The 22,781-nt window shown below is 38.5% G+C and overlaps 1 protein-coding gene across 1 annotated transcript in view; it reads right to left on the reverse strand.

The window, feature by feature from the left end:
• Positions 1-22,781, reverse strand: part of LOC145688243 (uncharacterized) — a 152,687-nt gene that overhangs the window by 38,731 nt on the left and 91,175 nt on the right. The window contains exons 6-10 of the mRNA XM_081762178.1: positions 19,112-19,275; positions 12,654-12,791; positions 7,042-7,177; positions 3,647-3,772; positions 1,224-1,481 (exon numbers count right to left, since the gene is read on the reverse strand). Coding sequence (XP_081618304.1) covers positions 1,224-1,481; positions 3,647-3,772; positions 7,042-7,177; positions 12,654-12,791; positions 19,112-19,275 — 822 coding nt within the window. The remainder of the gene's footprint in view (positions 1-1,223; positions 1,482-3,646; positions 3,773-7,041; positions 7,178-12,653; positions 12,792-19,111; positions 19,276-22,781) is intronic.

Consider the following 22,781-nt stretch of genomic DNA (forward strand, 5'->3'; position numbering starts at 1 on the left):
TGGGAGCTTCGTAGTGCAACAAAAGATGTCCTCTAACGCGCTCAGAAGTGCATTGATGTTAGTGGTAGCATTTTTGAGAAGTTGCTGAGACTTGGTATGTGGTTTTTTCACCTCCTTACAATCGTTCATGTCAGTACTGACCAGCAAGTGTTAACATTGTATTCTTATCCATTAAATTACTTAATTATCAAGTACTAATTACTCCTACATCACGAATTAGTGCAATAACAATTAGTATTAGTATCAGCATGCCCTTTCTAGTGTTTACTAACAACACTATTTTCATGTTTTACATCTTCCTGCTTTTGTTCACGTTTTCTACCTCATTTTTATTTCTGTTCATATTTCAGTTATCGTTCAAAATCGGACCCATGTTCATACGAACTGTTTTGCTTAGAATCACCCATACTAACATTTCTGAAAGCCCTGTCGCTTTCTCCCTGGATACTTTATTATATATAAAACTGAAACCCTAAACAAAACACGGTTAGCGTACGCGCCTTTGGCGTGGGAGACCCGGGTTCAATTCCCGGCGGGAGCTCATGTGTTTCGGATTCCACATTAATCAGTAGGTCCACGTCTCATATAGCCTCGCCGCTGAAAGGGACGCTAAACTAAAATCAATTCAACTCAACCCAAAGCAAAAAAAAAAAAAAAAAAAAAAAAAAAAGTGTCAGCTATGCTAGAAGTGAGTAGTTCACCAAGAAACAATTTGACAAAGTGAACAGTGTGAATTGGTACATTGTTTTCATTGAATGATCACCAGTAGTTTACATTCGAAAGATACGGATAACACTAGTAGCGTAGGGAGGGAAGCAAAATTCCATGGCACTTCTTGAGCCCTTCTAGTACCAACGACAGAATTCTCTAATAGGGAGGGGAAATTTCTAGAGTTTAAACTACTAACATTTAGAAATAATTTACTCTTCACTCTGCTTCAGGCAGACAGGTAGCACATTGCTCAAAAGTATTCTCACAGAGATCTATTGATTAGTCTCATCAAGCACTATCTCTAAATGTTACTATAAGCATATTTGGCATGTAGCAAACTCTTTACTTCAATGTCAACGAATTTATTGCCTCCAGATTCTTTATATTTTAATTGCATCCTAATTTTAAGTCTTGCCAATAGAAAGCTAGACAGTAACCATTAAAGAACTCCATTTTAAGTGTTCAAAATAAGCGACAACATCTTCAGAAATGGAGATTCAAAAAATTCTCACCTCTCTTCCTGTATTTACGACCCCAGTGGTAATAGCAGCTCTCTTCCTTAACGGCGTATCCTTTGTCATTCACTGTGTATTGCTTTCCGCATCGGGAGCAAATTCTTTCAGTTAAACTAGGTGAAATTTGCTGCTTGTAGTAAGTTCCTTGTACTATAGCTCGACCTTTTTCTTCCGGATGTGGAAAAGGAAATCCATTATCTTTCAGCTGCTGGTCATCTAAAATATACTTTGTAAGCTCTTTGTACAACGTCTCAACTGCAGAAAGAAACAATAATAAATAAATAAATTAAATTAATAAAGAAGTAGGCAGTAGTAAGATGTTTATTTGTTTGAAGTTTAACGCCTCTTTCCAACACCAAAAATTTATGAGACATGAGCCAACATTGTTACAAGCTATATGTACTCCCACTGGAAATCGAACCAAGGACACTGAAATGATGACTGTTAACTGCATAATTTACACTTGTGTTGATCGTTAAAACAGGTCATTTCTCTTAAAGTTACTCCATTTTATAGTGTGATGTAGTTAACCTAAATTATTGATAATGCAATGAATAGAAAATGCAAACCACAACACTTAACTTTCTCGTTCCCATTCCTAAAGTTACTTCGTGTTATTCTGCAGTTAATATTGTAATATTAATTTACCTCAAATTCGATTTTTCACTGATCACCAATATCGTCGCTCGAAAGTAAGAAAAGAAAACTAATATTGACTGAATCAATTGGATGTTTATTTTGTATATTCTATTTTGTTTTTGTGTCTTTAACTTTGATTCTTTCCCCTGTATTTAAAGTATGTTTTACAAAATGAATTTGTATAGGATTGATTATGATCCTAATCACAAATGCTCACATGACATAGACTACAATTCTTATCCTCCGTCATTTTTGCTTTGGTACTATTTTGTTAGACTGTTTATTGTCTAAAATATAACACTCGCAAGTTAAGTCCACAGTTTACGTAGAGAACGAATGTAGTCTTGCACTTCAGTAATACTCTGCCTCGCAGTTAAATACAGGGAAATAAAACTTATGAACCATGCAATGAAGCTCTAGAGAGAGTGATAGAAGCAAGATTGAAGGAAGAGATTGAAATAACAGAGAATGAATTTGGTTTCATGCCAGAATGGTCGACTACGGATGCAACATTTGAACATAGGACGCTACTGGAAAAGTACAGAGAATACCAGAAGGACCTTCATATAGTTTTCATCAACCTAGAGAAAGCGTATGATAAAGAGTGCCACGGTATCTTAAATGATGGACACTGAAGAAGAAATGTGTTCCGAGCATACCTGTATAATTATATATCAGAAAACATTTTGTATTTTCTTAGTATTGAATTTTAAAAAAATCACGATATTTCAAATCGAAAACTTTTGGATGACGCGGAAACCACACAAAACTTGATCCGTGACCTATCGAGCGATTAGAAACCACTCGTTGTTTAATATACTGTCGTTCAACAGTGGAATAATGAGCTGTTTCAACATTGTATTAAAACAAGACAGGATATTAGTTTCAGACATTACTCTCGGTTCAGTGACTTTTGGCACACTCTTACAATGTCTATGAATTCGTTAAATGTTTATCTTTTGCCGTTTTGCCCTTGCTCAATTTTGCTGCATTCTTTATAGGATGTCAACTATAAACATTACCTGAAAATAATAGCCCAGTATTAGCACGTTTAGCACCTATAAATGTTGAAACCTCTGGTTAATCTGAACCACTTCTGGTTTGAATAGAAGGTTAATGGAAAAGATGGAACCTATTCTTGGAATACTGAATCAATTACAAAAAACTGCATCTCGTTATCACTTACCGTTTTTACTCTATAAAAATCAGTAGTAAATTTCAAGCACTTCTGGTTTCGCAGTGTTCACGATAATCATAAGTTGTCTTGAAACGATGAATAGTTTGCAAACAAAAAACTCGCTATCTGTTGCCATTTTTGTTTTATAGCAATAAACGTTCAAACTACAAATGGCTAATTTGAACCACTTCCGGTTTGAATAGAACGTTGACGGAGTTGATGGAACCGATCAATGGGACGCTGAATCGATTGCAGAAAACGGTATCTCGATATCTCTTATTGTTTTTGCTCTGATGTCTGTCAAGAGATGGACGGACGGTGAAAGCCGTTTTGCATAGCATAGTTCGAAAATCTAATAAATGATGATATAATGGATAGAATGACGAAAGTGGGCATTTCATGACGCAAGCAAGTTCGGTCCTGATCTGACACTGTGCACCTTTCGCACATATATAATGAAATTAACTCTCTTATATTAGTCTTTAAATGTCTCGTTCTTACATATGGTACGTCGGCAATTTCTAAGCCGTATTCAAACTTTGGTCGAAAGACATAATTTTAATACCTTCAAGAGATAATATAACAGAAATAGTTTACAACTTACCAGACATTTGGTCGGTCGTCTTCTTTGGTTTCTCAATACTCCAGCTGCACTTCGACCCTTCTTTACCTGCTAACATTGCCGTATGAGAGATAGTTTTGTGCATAAAATAACCAGGTGTGGAAGACTCTGAAAAACAATGCAAAAGTATAGTAAACGCCATCCACTAAGTATTCAGTTCAACAATAAAGTGTACCGTACTTAATAACAGGAATCAACACTGAAATGGGCACTTAACATTTAATGTAAATACTACTTTTAAAAATATTTGAGATCTGCACGTTTTCCCTTGTTCTTCAAGGAAATAAAAATGTCGTTTTCTCGGTTTTCAGACAAAATACTACAAACAGCATTAAGATATGTAATAGGAACAAGTTTTCTTTGTGAAAAAATAAAAAGAATTACAAACTGTCTCTACAATTCAGAGTAAAATCTTTAAAAATCTGATAATTCATTATTATCAAATAACTTTACGTTTTACCGAATTCAGTGGGTTTAACAACGTTTTCACTTGCTCCATCCATCCTAAAACTCGTTTAGTAAACATTTTTCGAGAATCCTGCATAGCATTTAGTAACTCTATATGTGTAGAAAATTGTTTCCTGAGGCATTGCTCAAGGCCTCAGAATAAACAGCGGGATCTGGGTTCTGTGTAGTTGCAAGAATAACAGCAAAACCAATTATTAAAAAAAAAAAAATAAAATAAAATAAAATAAATAAAATAAAATAAAATAAAATAAAAAGTCACATTTTTTGTCTTATGACATGAAATTATTCACAAGCCATTTCTCAGGAAACGGTTCCATGGTGTAAATTCACCGTCTACAACTACAACCTAACGTTCCCGAGAACTTTTACTTTTGGGCTCTCTTGCCAATTCAGGACGCTCCACTCGGCCCTGCTGAAGCCGCAGTCCACGACCAGATAGAACCACCGATGCCTGCCTACTACCCGCTTGCAGATCTCATTCTGGAGTTAGACCTTCAGCTGGAAGACGCACGCGGTTGCTGGAAGGTCCCAGGGTTCATTTTTTTTTATACAGCTCAAGAATGTATTCTGGATGTTCCTTCGACAATCTTCGCATCCAAGAACCTTGGCACGTCCTCCCGGAGAAGTGGGACTTCTGGAGGATTTGATACGTGATATCAGTGAAATGCCTATAGTTGGCGACGCGGTGGATTCAGAATAAGGTGATAGTGGCAGTGTTCTGAATCCCCGTCCTCTTTTCTGAGGATGAATCTCCAGAGCAAGAGTCAGTGTTACCACAATTTTAAGCACAACGCATTATTCTGGTAATCCTGTGATTCAGCCTCCGGGCTTATTGTGTTGTGCTTATGAATTTCATCATAATCTTCCCAGTGAGGCGACATTGGCTTCTCGTCGCACTAGACTTTACTAGAATGATCTTATCTATGCTTTGTGTGAAGCAGACATTTTAGATCCAACTACCTGAGTGCTAAACTCTTTTCCTGCCTTTGTATACCAAAAGATGCTGATTCATTTCAGGTCATATACGATTGGTCTTAGCGGACTATGTTTTATAAATACAGTTCTCATGTGGCGTTGCCCTGTGATCAACCACGCTCACAAAAGGCAACTCCGGATATGTTTATGTTGAAACTTGATTTTGCCCAAGGCTTCTACCACGTTCGGCGCCACAACGTTCTTCTGGTGTTAAGATTACTGATCGTTTTGTGTATCTTCCAACACGATGGTCACTTTCACCTCTCTTTACGCAACTCCTTATTAAAAAAAAAAAAAATATCTAATCACATTGGACATTTAGTGCATTTTTTAATATATATATATATATATATATATATATATATTATGATGACATTTTATTGACTGGCTCACGCAAGTCGCTTTTTCAAGATCTCCAGGTGTTACGCCAACTCCTTGTGTTATAACTGGAACAAGTCTATTGTGCAGCCCACGAAGTCTCTTGACTTTTTCTAGGCATTCAGGTCGACTTCGACACCAATACACTTTCTGTGGATCAGCGTTCTTTCAACTGTGCAATCTTGCCCGTGGTATATTTTATGCAAGTCTCGCCGTATCCGTCAAGTTCTTGCAGGATATCTCTCATGGATTACACCAGTCTCTAGTGCAACTTTTGTTCTCGCTAGAGCAATTCTTTGTAACCATATCTCCAGATTTGTAATAGCAGCAGACTCTCTCACAGAAAACTCTTCCCAGAGCTCCCGATGGTATCTCCCGAGTTCTGTCATGTCCTCTTATCTTCTGCTCCTATTTGGCATTTTTTCTCACCTGAGTTAATACTGTACAGAGATGCGACGCCATTGGTTATGGCTGCTGTTACCAATACTGGGCATGTGCTTTCCCAAGTTCAACTAGGTCAACCATGGCCCGAGTTTTTGTCAGCTGCGTCGGGAATTTTATGCGCGCATCGTATGCCAATTTTGGTCTATAGTGGTAACATGGCAGTGTTGTACTGCTTAACAAAGGAAATATGTAGAGTTGTTATATTCTGTTGCTCTTGTTTCGTCACACTATACTACGTGTTATGTACAAACAGATCAAAATAAAGCAGATAGGTTCTCGCGTGCTGCCGGAACGATTTTCTTGGCTTCCTCAGCCAATCAGATGGTGATACCTCCCCTTTCCGGGTATATAACCTGAGATTCGGGTCAAGAGCATCACTTATGAGTGTCTGGTGGAAGCAAAAGGATCGAGACTAGGGTGTGCGCGCCGGTTCCTTGATTGATCGAAAGGTGAACGCTGAAACAGGAAATAAATATCTTTCCAGAGCTCCCTATGGCATCTCCCGAGTCCTGTTAGGTTACCCTGACGAACCTGTGAGGGTCTGTAGGATACGGTTCCACTGCCCGGTTCTGAAAAAGGAACCATTCTCACCCACCATTCTCATCGGGAACTATTCTCTTTCTACGGATTTTTCAACACTCAGGTGTATAACATGGAATTAACGGTGGTTGTAGAAGGTTCATGACATCTAGTCAGGTGCACTTCGCTCTACTGGACATAAACTGCATTGAACATCATTGTTCGATACTCAATTGAAAACTTCTCAGAAAATTACAGAGAGTGAAATCCAAGCAGCTTTAGGATAATATATGAAGTTGCCCAGAAAAATACATACTTCTCCCTTCTTTTCATTTCCTTTATATAACTCGAAATGATAAACAAAATTTTAAGCAGTTCTTTTAAATAGATAGAACGAAGTTCTCCACGTAACAAAAACTTATTCAAATTGGTTCATTCCCTCTGGCTTATGACAAGAGTTCATATATAGAGAGGTATGTGCTTTTGCTGGCAACTGGATAACACACTACAATTGCACAGTTGTAAATTTAATGCAAGGCACGGTTGCTATGGTTAGAAATAATAGTAATAATAATAATAATATATATATATACCAGCACCAATCTGCAGATTCGAAGCAATCACAGCTTCTGCCTCTTTTCGAAGTCGGCTAATAGTGTTCGCTATCACGTTCAAATACACAATTTTACTCGTGGACCTGTTGTAACAGCTCTTTTCTTCTTCCACAGCCTACAAAGACAAGAAGAAAGCTCTTACAATACAACAATACACTGAACCTAAAATCTACTTGTTAATGCTTCAACGACTATGCTTTCAATACTCGGTACTGAACAGAGTTTACACCAAGAGTGGTAATCCTAAATTGGTTTTCCCAAAGTAAGTAGCCACTCTCACGGTAAAAGCCATCTCCCTATCAAGAAGAGGAAAAGTGGAATACGAATAGCCGGACTTATAAACTCATATGAGTTGTCAGGCCGTCAAATTATCTGACTACCCAACAGCGTTACTGTTTATTTTGTTGAGCTCCACAATCTACGATTATGCTCTTTAAAAACTAAGAAATATGTAAGTGAGCATAATGAAAGTAACTATGTCGAATGTAGGGCGGAGCTTGAATCCACGGATCACCTAGCTAAATGTTAGCTAGCGTAAAAGACAAAAAAAAAAAAAAAAAAACTCGTTCTACTCATTTGTAAGTAAATCATTATTCCTCGTGACACTAGTAACATTCTTAGTTTCGTAATACAAATGAATGTAGAGTCCGTTACTACAGCACGCTTTCCTCTTTCTTAATTGTACTTGCCCAACAAATATTATCTCATAATTTGAAATAATTACTTATGAACTCCGGATAGAAGATTCATGTATATGCCCTTGGCGCACTTTTTTCGAGGCATTATTTTTGGAAGCTCAGATAATAATTACCGACTATATATATATATATATATATATATATATATATGTGTGTGTGTGTGTGCAGCTTCCTCACATTTTGATTTCGCTTTCCCTCCCTCCCCCTATCCCACACAAAGGACTTTCTGGAAGAAAGTGTGCTTCAGCGCCGGAGATCCGAGATCGATTCTAGATGAGACCTCATGTGTTTCGAATTCCACGTTAAACTGTGCATCCCCGTCTCATATGGTCTCTGTGCTGAAAAGAGAAAGTCCAAATCAACCATCAACTAACTGAAGACCTGAAGTAAATTAAGATCTAAGTGCCATTTGAACAGTTCCGAGGTAATGATGTTTTTCTCGAGCATTTGTGCTGTGGACATACACCTCACGCATTCTATTGGCAATGATCTGGCCTACTACGCACAGGTTTGGCACTTAGATCCGAATGTACTTCAACTGGCTTGGCCCATAGACCATCATTCCGGTTATAACTCGAAACTTCAGAAAATGGCAGTTAGATCGAACTTTCCTTCAGGATTAATTATGGTTCTTGTTATTCCATCAAATTTAGATACAAGAACTTTATAAATACCGTAACTTTACTGCTTAAATACTACAAAGGTAAACCTGTCATGTTATTAACAATATATTTGTGTAAAACTTCTTCATTTGTTTACAAACTTTCAAATTGATTCGGGTAATGAGACACTTTTACCACGATAACAAAACTAAGTTTTTAGAAAGGCATAATTGGTTAACTGAAACACCAGTAATTGGATGGTTAAAATTTAAACAAACCTCTACCTACCTATGTCCATTATATATATATATATATATATATATCTCTCTCTCTATATATATATATATATATAAATATATATCGGGTGTTTCAAAACAGCACCGACAATGTTTGGGAGGTGATTGCTGACACCAAGATAAGACAAAACGTACACACCAACGCGGGTGCACTAATGCTTCCCTTCGGAGTTACAGACTGCCGAGAACATGAAGGAAGAAAAAAAAAAAAGTCCATAGCTCCAAAACTATGGGACCTACCGTCGTCGGGTCAAGATTTCGCTTATCAACTAATATGTGCCCTATCCAAATATCCATGTTTCAGAATCCTGCGGTACTTCCGCAACAATTTTCATAGAGGCAGTTGGTGAGCACTTGAAATTATATGCCCGTAGCCAAACTCCCTGTATAAAAATTGTCGTGTGAGTACCTCAAGATTCTGAAACAAGTATATGATACGTCTACATATGTGAATTATATTTTGTCTTCATTGTATAAGTTCCGTGTAATGTAAAATTGTGTGTGCAACAAATTGTAACAAACTGTAAGAACTGCCTAGTTACTTATGTTGATGAACATATTTTTCTCAAACTGACATTTTTTGCACACGTCGAGATTTTAGATATGAGGCAGCGCAGGTAGTATTTTCCACATTTCAATACTACCTCTTATGTAGTACATAAATTGAGGATGCCCTAGTTTCATTCATTTCGGTCTCTAATATAGTCACTCGTAACTAGCAGACCAACATCTTAACCTTTCAGAGATAAACAGCCGAGTCCGTAACGCTAACTCTGAACTCAACCTACCCTGTGAGAAGTAACAGTCTATCCTAATTCTCTGTTGTACTGGATATGTGGTGAATTCAGTGGACTTCGTATCTAACTTTCATTCTTCGATCTACAAGGACGAGCCGTTTCCAGGTTCATAAGAGAGAAGCCATCTACATCATCAACAGCACGTTAGTGACAGAGAAATACGTTCCTTGCATAAACAAATTCACTACACTACATTAAACACTCCACATTTCCTAAATGTTAACTGAAAGAATACTGAACACAAATATAAAACATATTCCTGTGTCAAACAATTCAGTTCTATGAAAAGACTAAGATAACCAATACAAGATTGGTAAAGTACGTGTGTCTTTATGGCACTGAATATTGTAGTATTTAAGCTCTACCTTCATCCCTGTAACAGTTCCATTAAGACATGCTGTCATAAATAATAGTGTTACAGTTTGGGCAATGTAACAGATGTAGCAGTGAAACGGGCGATTTTGAAACCTCCGCCAGCGATACAAATTTATTCACAGCGATATAAAAGAATTACAACATGAATTTACAATGCTTGTGATTTGTGAGGAATGTTTCTGAACAACTTGCACATCTTGCACAGACATGTCACGACACAAAATATCCATTACTTGAAAATGACATCACGTACGTGCCACCCCCTTTTCCTTCACACACATTCCAAGTCTTTTACAGAAGTTAGACATCACATCTCGCAGGACTGGCACTGAAATTTGATTAACTTCCTCGCGAATTTGATCCTTCAGTTCCTGTACGGTGTGTGGTGGGTCACACCGGAAGATCTGATTTCAAATTACCCCAAAGGAAGAAATCACACGCTGAAAGGTCAGGAGATCTTGGAGGCCAGGGAATGTCCCCGTTCATGGAGATGAAATGACCAGGAAAATTGTTCTGTAGCGCGTTAATGGAAATGCGCGAGGTATAGCATGTAGCCCCGTCTTGTTGAAAACATGTGTTTGCAGTTACAGGATGATCAGCAAGCTGTGGCACTAGGAAATGGTTCAACATGTGAACATAACGTTGTAACACGCGTTTCGCACTTCCACCCCTCTTTTTCATCACATTAACCGTTTCCTTAAAGTTCCGTATCCACAATTTGATATAGCATGTGCCGACGGAACTGGGGCATGACGTGGGAGATTGTAATGGACACGAAATACACGCTGCGCGGCCACGTAGCTGTCGTTGTTTTTGTAAAATGCCTTCACAGTAAAAGCGCGTTGTTCACCGATCCACGACGCCATCTCAACTGAACACCGACGCAAAGGTTTGTTGTCCAGATGGCATCACTCTCGTTTTCTGATTCCTAACGTAACTTACTATTTCCAGGGTTTCAAAATCGCCCGTTTCACTGCCGCACCTGTTTATCATTGCCTTCATCAGATGCATTACGAAATAAAATCTATATGCTAGTTTATGTATCTCAGTAAATGAGGGAATGTCATTTGTAAGAACAAATGAGATCCTTTCATTTTTAACAACTTTTTAATTACATACAAATCTCGACCTTTAATGAGGAGACTTTCATTTTTAAAAAATATAAACTATTAACTGGACACCTGTGCCACTACAAGTACACTTTAATACACTTCTGTTATACTTTCTTTTCTGTTCTATCCAAACTCTTTCTCCACAAATCGTGGATATTCAGTCCAATATTCCAATTCATCAGTTTCTCTCTCTCTCTTCTCTTCTCTTCGTATCCATTCTGTCTCTTAGTTTCCTTATTATCCTTCTTTTTTTCCGTTTTAAATCCTTCTACACCTTCCCACTCTACTCTGTGTCATATTTCTCTCACATGCTTTATATACTATGTTATTATGCCTCTTTAACATCGTCCATTGTTAAAGGAAAGGGCGGTTATGGATGAACGGGTGTTAACTGTGGACAATGAACAAGGTACGAGTATGAGGGATTTTAGCCATGAAATGCATGTTAGTCACATGACTGTGTGGCGTGCATTACATGAAAATGCCTTGTACCCATACAATCTGCAAAGGGTACAAGGACTGACAGAAGAGGATTTCTAACCACGTGAAGCATTCAACAGATCACTACCATCATGCTGTTTCAAACATTAGTCCTATTTGCTGACGAGGTCACGTTTCGAAGGGATGGTATCGTCAACATGCATAACACGCACATGGACAGATACACATCCTCATGGCACGGTTGTCACTCATCATCTATACCAATTTGGACTCAATGTGTGATATTGTCCATGATCAACTGATCGGCCCATACATCCTACCCAAAAGACTGAATGGAGTACAGTATTTGATCCTTTTGCAGCACACAATGCCCAAATTACTGGAAAATGTTCCCCTAGCGATTCGCTGCAAAATGCGATATATGCATGATGGGGCACCCGCGCACTTCAATGTGAATGTCCGCTGGTGGTTGAACAACTTCATAAGACGTTGGATCGAGACGGCGGTCCAGTACATTGGCTTGCCCACCCTCCGGATCTGAATCCATTGGATTGTTATCTGTGAGGACACATGAAAAGTGTGGTGTATGCTAATCCTCTCAACGATATTAACGACTTGGAACAGCGTATCCAGAAAGTCTGTGCAATTGCTTGCCATGTCTCAATTACCTTTCAACGGGTTCATCAATCCATGATCTGACGTTGTCACGATTGCATTAATGTTCATTGCGGACAATTTGAAAATCTCCTGTCTTGTGCCTGACAAACGTACGTTTCTCTCTCTCTCTCTCACTCACACCCACACCCACACAAACACACACACACACACACACGTACGTCGATATCTACCGCTTCGAACGTACTGTTTCCATGCTCTCACTAAATTTACCAATATGACATATGTTCATAGGATCCTTTTTGATATTCTCGGTGTCACGAATCACCTTCCAACGCTTGTTACAATTATTAAGTTACATCATGTGTATTGTGAATAAAGCAAAATAATATAAACTCATTTATTGCGTTCACAGTTAAAAATCGCGTAACTACGTTCTACTTTTAAAATGAATTTTAGTATGTTGTGAAAATTTAAAAGAATGTCTTACTTCACTAATCTTTGTTGTTTCTGTGAGATAATACATTGCCCATACAAACAAAAACATAAAAATCAAACAAAATTTTCAAAAAGTACTTCTGAGAATGTTACAATTAAATGGAGAGACCTCAGACAACAAATATACACTGTTACATTAGACTTCTGCAATACTCACCTTATCGTATGCTTCCTGTTCCGAATTGCACATTTTAAGGCACTCATCGATTATCGAATTCAAGTAGCGTTGCCGAATATTAGTGGGAACTTTAGTTGCACCAGGTTCTACTGAAATTACTGGACGTTTTAAGACTTCCTGCAAAAACAAAAAACTTTATGAAACACCCTTCGTGTTTCATCTGATTTTCTCGAAGAACAAAGGTACATCAGGAAATATGCTACATGTCGAGAAGCACGCAAGTATAGTATGCGGCAAAACCAACAGTACAGAAATCTCATCGTTGACATTTATTTATTTGTTTGTTGTACTATATAATGAAACATAAGAAATGTCAAATGGATGTCAACTAAATGTTACTCAACATATATTATAAACTAGTTGAATAGGGTCATATAAAATATATATGTAAACAAACTGAACAACGAATATATATATATCGGTCATTTTCTACTACTTTTACATGTCCCGGTAAACGCCCCCTCAGACCACCTCGTTCGAATAATAATAATAATAATAACACTGGTATACAAATTTTGATCAAGGTAGTGCTTGTGTTGGTTTTTCATCGGTTACTTAATGATTTGCACCCGCTGAACACGAGTATGGCAGTTATTTTCCCGTAATGTCAAAATTTTTGATGATATAAGCATATCAGATTTTATTGAAACAGTAACATATTATACAATTGTATCTTATAGAAAATGAAATGAAATCTTTCAGTTTTACGTCCCACGGTTATGCCGGTTAGGCTAAAGGAGACGGTGATAATGAGTAATGAATGAAATGGTGGAATGAAGAAAGTGGGAGGGAACGGGAGAACCCCGAGAAAACCCACGCACACGGTGTTTGTCCACCACAAAGTTCACTTGGCGGGGGCTGGGATCGAACCCGGGACCCCAAGTACCAGAGGTGAACGCTCTACCACTGAGCCACCGCGGCCCTTGTATCTTATACAAACATTGAACTACAAACATAACACACACATTTTGGACATCAACTTTCTGTGTAACAAAAATGTACATAACAATACATAAATACCAAAATATATGAATATTACATTTCTTATAAGAAATATACAAAAGTACTTGAGATTGGAGGAAAAAGTGTTCATCAAGTACTGGAATTCCGTAATCAAAAGTGAAGGTGAGTGATTCTTTTTCTTTTGTGGGAAACGTTCACTTCGTCACGGACTAACCCCCAAATATAACTACCCATCATTGCACAATCCCACCTTTCTTGGTATCTGCTTTCCATTACCTGGATGTCCTTATGGAAACGTTCCCCGTGCTCTTCGCTAACATCTCCTAAATTCTCACTTAAGAAATCCAAGTGTGAATTGAAGCATATGCAATTTTAAAGACATTCTACTTCCCAATGCTCGATATTGATCAATGAGTGTCTTAACTTGGTGATCAAACGCTTCACTTTGGTTATGCACAAGAAATTCCGTCGCCAACTTGTGAAAGGCCTCCCAAGCGTTTCTTTCCAACTTTGTCATTTTTTGTTTAAGCATGACACGACTCTGAGGCCCTGTGAAAATGCCAGCCAGAACTTTTGCCTCTGATAAAGCTGGAAACATTTGTTTGATACATTGTAGGGCAGGTGAATTGCGATCCAGAGCTTTCACAAATTGTTTTGCCAATCCCAGCTTAATATATAATGTTGGTATGAGAATCTTCTCCCTGGGCGCTAATGCTTCATTTATCACATTTTGTGTTCCTGGAATAAGCTACGTTCTTTCAGGCCACACGGTTTGATCATAATGCTGGTTAGTTGCCCGACTGTCCCACAGACATAGAACGCAGGAAGAAAACCAATAATTTTGAATTACCCACACACGTCCCATTGATGTTCCTCATATTTAATTTTCTCCAACATCAGCTTCACACTTGAATAACTTCCCTTAATGTGGATGGAATATGCAACAGGGGTTGAAGGATACTGGTTTCCGTTGTGCAAAGTAACAGCCTCCAGACTAGTATTCGAACTGTCCATGAACAGTCGCCATTTCTTTGATTCATATTGAAAGCCAATTGCCTTAAAAAGACCACCCATTTCTGTACAGTAGCACAATGAATCATCAACAGGAAAATAAACGGAAAAACATTGGTGTTTGCTTCTTACTTAGATATTTTGCAGGAAGGAAGTAGGAAGTTCCACTCTTTGAGTCGTGATGCTAGCAATTCGTACTTATTTTTCGGTAATTGTAGATCTCTAATCAGATCATCTAGTTCTTTTTGTTTCAGTAAATGAGGTTTCTCACTATCTTCCAAAACGAACGAACTATCTGAACTGACGGAATGAGCTTTTTCTTCACTGAAAATCGTTTGGGGCGAAGGTGAGGGAATAGGGAGTTCTTCACTATGCCGAACAGGTGCTCGGGAGGTATGTTTGGGTATTGTAGCTGACGTCTGTTCTTGCCTTTCTTGTATGTGTCAAGTCGATCATGCAAAAATAACAATCATCATGATGGTTGGTAGGTCCTCTCCACACTCGCAGAATGGGAAACGGCATGCTTTTCCTATTCCCACACAACCAATGTTCCAACGTCGACCTGCTATTACCACAAGACACATGTGAGGTCCATGATTTGTCAAGATCCCCAATCGCAATTCTGAAGTAAGCTTTATAGGCTGCACAAAATTTTGCTCCAGGCACAATCCTATGCTTCACCTGCTTCGGACCAATATAGTATCAACACACATAAAGGGAATCCGCACGTAACTTGCACTTCCGACCCGACGACATGTTGCTCAAATACATTAGCTACACACTGACACTTACACGCTGAAACTTAACTACACGCACGTACACTCAGATAGACTTTATACGATAATATAAAATAACTGTGGAAAATGTGCATTTCATTACTACCAGAATTGGCTACAGCTTAATTATTGCTTAGAATCTATTTAATCAATTTACAATTCTGGCATGAATCTTTAGAATCTATATTCTGCCTGCTACTCCGAATATGGATAGAAAAATAAAACATGCTTATATCATTGAAAATATTGACACTACATAAAAATAAGTGCCGAATTCGTGTTCAGGGGGCCAAAATACATAAAAATTCATCACTAACTAAAAACTAACTAACTCTATGGCTTATGGAACCCGGAGGTTCAATGCCGCGTTCACAAAAGCTCTCCACTGATTTCTATCCCCAGCCAACTGCATCCAGTTTCCACTTTGCAATCCAATCTCTGCGAGATCCATCTTAATATTGTCCTCCCATCTGCGCCTAGGTCTTCCCAATGGTCGTTTTCCGATTGGTCTTCCAGTCAAGACTTTGAAAGCGTTTCTACTTTCTTCCATTCTAGCTACATGCCCCGCCCATCTAAGCCTCCTAGACCTGACGACCCTAACAATGTTGGGTAAACCATATAAATAATGTAGTTCCTCGTTATGAAGTTTCCGCCATTCCCCATTCCCGTTCCTCTTAGGTCCGAATATTCGTCTCAGGATCTCGTTCTCAAATACTTCAGTCTATGTTCTTCCCTCAGTGTAAGTGACCATGTTTCGGAGCCATACAGGACAACAGGCATAATTATCGTTTTGTATATATTAAGCTTCAAATTCCTCGACAGAATTCGCGACGACAAGAGATTTTGAACCGAATAGTAACACGAATTCCCTGCTTTTAGTCGACATTTAATTTCTTCGTGAATATGATTTTCGTCTGTTAATATTGATCCTAGATATTTGAAACTATCCACTTTATCAAAAGTATTATTTAATATTTTAACGCCTCCATAATTTGCTGTATTCCGGTCCCGACGCACTTCCATGTATTTAGTCTGCATTTACTTCTAAACCCATGTCCCTGCAAGCGTTTAATAAGATCTCTGCATTTCTTTCTATTGTTCTCCTATCATCCCCTATTAAATTTACATCATCAAGAAATCATAATAAGCAAAATCTTGTATACTAGTGTAATAAACGCCTCTGGCTCCCAGGCGATGGGTGAGGTGATGTGATTTTTTAGCGTCGCGTTCAGCAGCGAGGCTATATGAGACGTGTACCTACTGATTAACGTGGAATCCGAACCACATGAGCTCCCGCCGGGAATTGAACCCGGGTCTCCCACGCCAAAGGCGCGTACGCTAACTGCTTAGCCACGAGGGAGCTCTCCCAGGCGATGGGGGCTGTATTTGGAAGTCAACGCTTTTGGGAATATCACCATTCATCTCAGCGACCGCGAGAGCTATGAACTTGACACTAATATCAGTCATTTTGGATTATTTTTATATGTCTCGATGACCCCTCTTTTATGGCCCCCGTTTCTTAGCTGATGAGGGCTAAATTTCAAAGTAAAGGCGATCTTGAATTTCACAACTGAGCTCAGCGACCCTAAAAACTATGGATTTGACACTAATATCGATCATTTTGGATTATTTTTACATGTCTCGGTAACCCCCACCTGCAGATGAGCCCCGGTCCACATACAATGTTAGCTGAATTTGCAAGTCCTTGCTAATGGAAGTGTCACCACTGATCTCAGCGACTGCGAAAACTATGGATGGATTTGACACTAATATAAGTCATTTTGTATTATTTTTGTGTGTCTCGGCATCCTCCCCAGTGACCCCAGGCCCGCAGCCGAATGGGGTGAATGCAATCGGAGTTTCACTATTCATCTCAGCGACCTCGAAAACTATGGATCTGACATTAATATCGGTGATTTTGGATAATTTTTACATGTCTCTGTAACCCCTCCCCCCGCAGGTGATCCCCGGACCGCATACAATGGTAGCTGAATTTGCAAGTCATCGCTAATGGAAGTGTCACCATTGATCTCAGCGATCGCGAAAATATAGATTTGACACTGATTCGGTCATTTTGGATTATTTTTACATCCCTCGATATCCCCCCGGTGACTCCAGGCCCGCAGCCGAATAGGGTGAATACGATCGGAGTTTCAATATTGATCTCAGCGACCGCAAAAACTGTGAATTCGATACTCGGTCCCGGTAAACTTTTATATGTCCCGGTAAACGCCCCCTCCTGAGACCCTCTTGGTTCGAATTTTGAAAAAAAAAGAAACGCTTCGTCTTGGTCTGGGGCCTGAACCAAGGTACCCGTGATCAAAATTTGGTAACTCTCGGTCCACTCGTCTGGTCCCCAGGCCGCACACAGACTGATAAACAGACAGACAGACAGACAAACACACAAACCAACTCTATTTTTATTTATATTAGATTTAAGACGAATCGCTCCTGTACATCATGTATTCAAAATGTTGACCACTACCTCACACATTCTTCATAGCGGTCCTGGAGACCGATGAACATGTTAGTGAACACGGGTTGCTGGAACGACAAAACAAATGACTGAATCTTCTCTCTCAACTCTGGTATAGTGCTAAGGGATTATCTGTTCGGAAATTTGCTATTTCGGCATACCCGTATGTAGGCATCTGGAGCCGTGAGGTCAGGAGAGTGGGAAAGATATGAAAAATCCGTTCTACGGGAATCAAGCGGTCTCCAAATTCTCGTGGTCAGAAGGGCAAGTGACTCACTTACAGTGTGGGCAGTAGCGCCGTCTTGCTGCATCCATTGTTATTGTAAAGACAGATTTTTAAAAACCGCGCAAATCGTGCAAGCATGGATCAACAATCAATTATCGATTGGTGTAGTGATTAATGTACGCATGGCTTTCATCACTGGGCCATATGTTGCTGATGATATCTTCATATGACACAGCTAACACTCCAGAGCAATACAGTAGACATGCGAGCTCATCTCCTGCAGTGAGATGCTGCCGCACACCGTATGAGCAGAAATAACACTCGACAATACACACCTTCTCCTCTGTTGTGAGTAAAATTATCTTCACGCCAACTGCACACTACACTAGTCCACACACAACTGAGCACACATGTGGTGCTCACAGTTCATACTACATTGCACCCGCGCGTCATCCGTACACAAATTTCAGTACTATTTGTTTTCCCGCATCTGTATATAAGCAGAAAAAAATGGCCGATGACTATATTCGACAGTATCACAATATCTATCTACTCCTTGAACAGCTGCAAGTGCACTCTGTAAGAATATTCCTTAGCGGAATATTTTAAATGAACTTACTTTTATGGTATACAGTTTATTAAACTTGCTTCACACAATAAGCAAACAGTTTTCAATTGCGCTTCTGAGTACCCTAATTAGTCAGCACAAATTTGATGGATGTAATTCCACGAATTAAATGGTATTATTTATTTGCCGTTCTGAATATGGACATGTGACATAGTTTGATTTCTTTGTAGAAATGTATGCACTTATTTCTAATTAAACTTATAACACCACCTACAGTATACCGCATTTTTTAATTAAAATCTTTCTTCCCTATAATTTCAAAGAGCGTTGATACATGTATCAGACTGATACATATGGTTTATAACCCCAATATATTAAGACTGATTATGCTAATTTGTACCTGACTTATATACTTACCTGAGATGGAACATGCGCCACTCTTTGCTTTCCTTTGGGAACCGATTTAGGAACAGTGGAAGTTGATTCTAATTTCGCATTCCTTTCGGCTAGCTCCTGCTGCATCCTCGATTTAGCGTTTAACAACAGTGAAACATTCGGAACGTGTGCAATTCGGACTTTCCCTAAAATGTGAGGATAACAATCAGGTAGTAACGAAAGTTTTACTTTACTAGCTAGCCAACACAGAATCTAAGATAAAACTGGCAGAGACAAGTGTTCATTTATTTAAGCTTTCATGATATTTACTTAAATAAAATAAAAGTTACGTTCTACGCTGTACCCTTAATAAAAAAATATCTGACGGGCAACTCTATGAAACGATAGTCTATTAAAATATATATAAAACAGAATCTAAAAAAGTATTTTATTTCAAGTGGAGAAAAGATTCAATATAGCCAGAAAGTAATCCACAATTCTGTATCTATATCTATATGAATGTTCACATACTTCGTATATTAGAGTAATTATTTTCTGATTTTGGGATCTACTAAGACACATTCCGTGGAAAGCTTCCACTGATGAAGAAAGTAAAATGTATTAAAATTTAGCATAACTGGACAAACTTAAGCAGTGCCCCAACTACTACTGCTATTTTTAATAACAATAATAACATAAATATCGATAGCGAATAGATGTTACACTCGATTAATATGAACGAAACACTGTATTACTCAATGAAACTTGCAACAAACTTTCGTAGTTCTACACTTAAGTTTCGGAGTTTTCCTCAGTGTTTGTTTTGTGGTGTCAGAACAGTTCGGAAGGTAGTTTTCTCCACACGTAATTGCTTCTGTTCTTCATCCTTGGTCAATATGTTGATTTCTGTATTAAATACACACCATGCTTTACAATATCATTGCTTACTTGTAAATAGGCGAAGACATTGAGCGCTTCGTTGTAATGTGCGTTTATTTCTAACTCATCACGATCCGAGCTTAGAAACTAAACTAAAACTTCAAATCCTGAATACAAGTTCATGACTATGGGGATAATAAATTAACTGAGGTATTGAGACATTGTATCTTTAATATTCTTTCATTTAGGATGAAACTCTTGGTGAATATTATCTTCTAGATTACCAGACTTCATAAACTGAACAATTTTATGTGTTGTTGCTATCAGTACGGGTGTTTGAACAAAGAAAAAATAATATCTCAGAAACCAAGTTCTAAAAATGATTACAAATTTGCATAAAGTCACTTAGAAAAACTGAGTGCTTAGATATATTGATAATGTTTTGAGAAAAATAAAGTCACGGAATGCTCCTACGTCGTTTGAGCACCTAAGTTAAGTTTCAAGGTATTACACTTAAGTTTGAATATACCAGTTCTCATGTCTGAGTTTCAACCTAGTGAAAATGAGGCAACACAGTGGAGTACGAAACAAAATTAGAATTACTGCATCATTAACCCTTCACTGTGTTGTTTTAGTAGTAAAGAAGATGATTCAAAGTGATAGCTTTAATATAAATTTATTCTACAGCGCAGAAGTGTTACCAGCAATGATTCTTCGAGATATGTAAACTCCCTTATGAAGTACTGAAGAAAGCGACAAGCCGGTCGTTGAAACATCTATGGTGAAGATTAAAAAAAAAAAAAAAAAAAAAGTGCTTAAGTACAAACATCTCTTCTATTCGACATGTATTCTATCAGATCACTGGGTGATCTCAACATACCAGTTTAAATTTACGGTAAACAAGAAAATTATATGTAAATGCTCAAGCTGCTTGTCTCAGATGGAGTAGGTTTCGAAACGCAGTCTTAAGCAATGTATCGCTCGTAACATCCATCTAACAAGATAAAAGTAGCTGGGTAGCTGAAGGCAGATTTACGAAGTAGATTCGACCCTATCCCCGAAGAAATATTATAGTTAGTTCTAGTAGTTCTTTGTAGACATCACTTTTCTTTTTTTCTTCTTAATTTTCAGTTTGGGCCTGGAAATGTTTCTTCCATGTTTCACGATTTTCAGCTTCCTCTTTTAACTCCCAATATTTTCTTCTATTTTTCAAATTATCGAACATATGCGTTCTTCTTCTTTCTATTCCTCGCTTTCCTGACATCTTTCCTTCTATAGTGGTATGAAGATGACAATTTCTTCGCAAGATGTGTTCAATCCAATTGGCCTACCTACGAAGGATGGTGGCTAGAAGCGTCATCTTCTCTCCTATCCATTTTAAAGCATCGTTTGTTGATACATGATGTCCATAAATAATCTTATATATATACTAGCAGCGTTCACCCCGCTTCGCTGCGGTCACCCCGGAACGCAATAAACTTTGTTACTTAGATAATTTTTACTTTTTCGCTTTCAAGTGATATGATAAAAACCATAGAAGATTGCAGTAAATGTTAACATTATATCGCCTGTCATTTATGTTAACCCGCCCCGCTTCGCTGCGGTCACCCCCGAACGCAATAAACTTTGTTACTTAGATAATTTTTACTTTTTCGCTTTCAAGTGATATGATAAAAACCATTATAACGCCTGTCATTTATGTTAACCCGCCGAGTGACACGGTCATGCGGGTTGCATATAAATACGTTTATTTTTATACCTATGATGAACTAACAAAGGATTTGTACGTAATGGACACCTGAATGGTCAATTATCTCAAGACACTGGTAATTGAAAATTAAAGTGATATGATAAAAACCATCTAGGGTCCAAATCCTAATAACCCCCCAAAAATAAAAGAAATTGGTTCAGCCGTATTAGCGTGATGAGCGGACAAAGGATTTGTACGTTCTCTTTTATATATATAGATATATATATATTAATAGTATATATCTGTGTTACACTTTCGGTTATGTAACATAGCCGAAAGTGTAACACAGATATATATATAATATTAATATATATATATACTGCTTTGGTCAGTTGAAGTTTTATTAGCAATCTTGCATATCAGTAAGTACACCGTAGCACACCCTCGGGCACGCATACATATGTTGATGCGGCTTGGAAGTGAGTCGTAGAGTTGTCCTACCGCTGCCTGAGACAAGTCAGTAAACAGCTGCTCTAACTGCACCCGGAGAGCCTGAACATCGGCTGTGGCGAGGGATTGACATCCGATCTGATTTCAAACGTGTTCAATCAGGTGTCCTTGCCGGTCAGGGAAGAACTTCAATATGGCGCAGACAGTTCATAGACACAAGTGCCCTGTGCAGCCGAGCGTTGTCTTGTTGAAAGATTGTATCAGCATGCTCTCGCAGGACGGGTAACACATGTGGACACAGAATCTCAACCCACGTAAAGCTGTGCCGTCAATGTTTCGCGAATTACTACGAGAGGTGACCGAAAATCATACGCGACGGCTCCTCATACCATGATGCCAGGAGTAACACCGATGTGCCATTCCACAATATTGGCTGGATGTTATGTTTCCACTTAATGCCGCTACGCAAGCACACGATGGTCATCTGTCATAATGCAGAAGTGAGACTCATCACTAAACACGAACTGTTGTCATTCATGAGGATTCCATGCTGCTCGAATGCAACACCACTCTACACGCTGTCGTTTATGCACTGATGTTAATGGCAACCTACTCAGAAGACGGTGCACCCGCAATCCTGTTGCTACCAGTCAAGACAGTGTTGTACAAAGTCCACTACTTATGTCCGGATGG

This window comes from Thermobia domestica, chromosome 6 (assembly GCF_964235325.1).
Source record: "Thermobia domestica chromosome 6, izTheDome1.hap1.1, whole genome shotgun sequence".
Lineage (NCBI taxonomy): Eukaryota > Metazoa > Arthropoda > Insecta > Zygentoma > Lepismatidae > Thermobia > Thermobia domestica.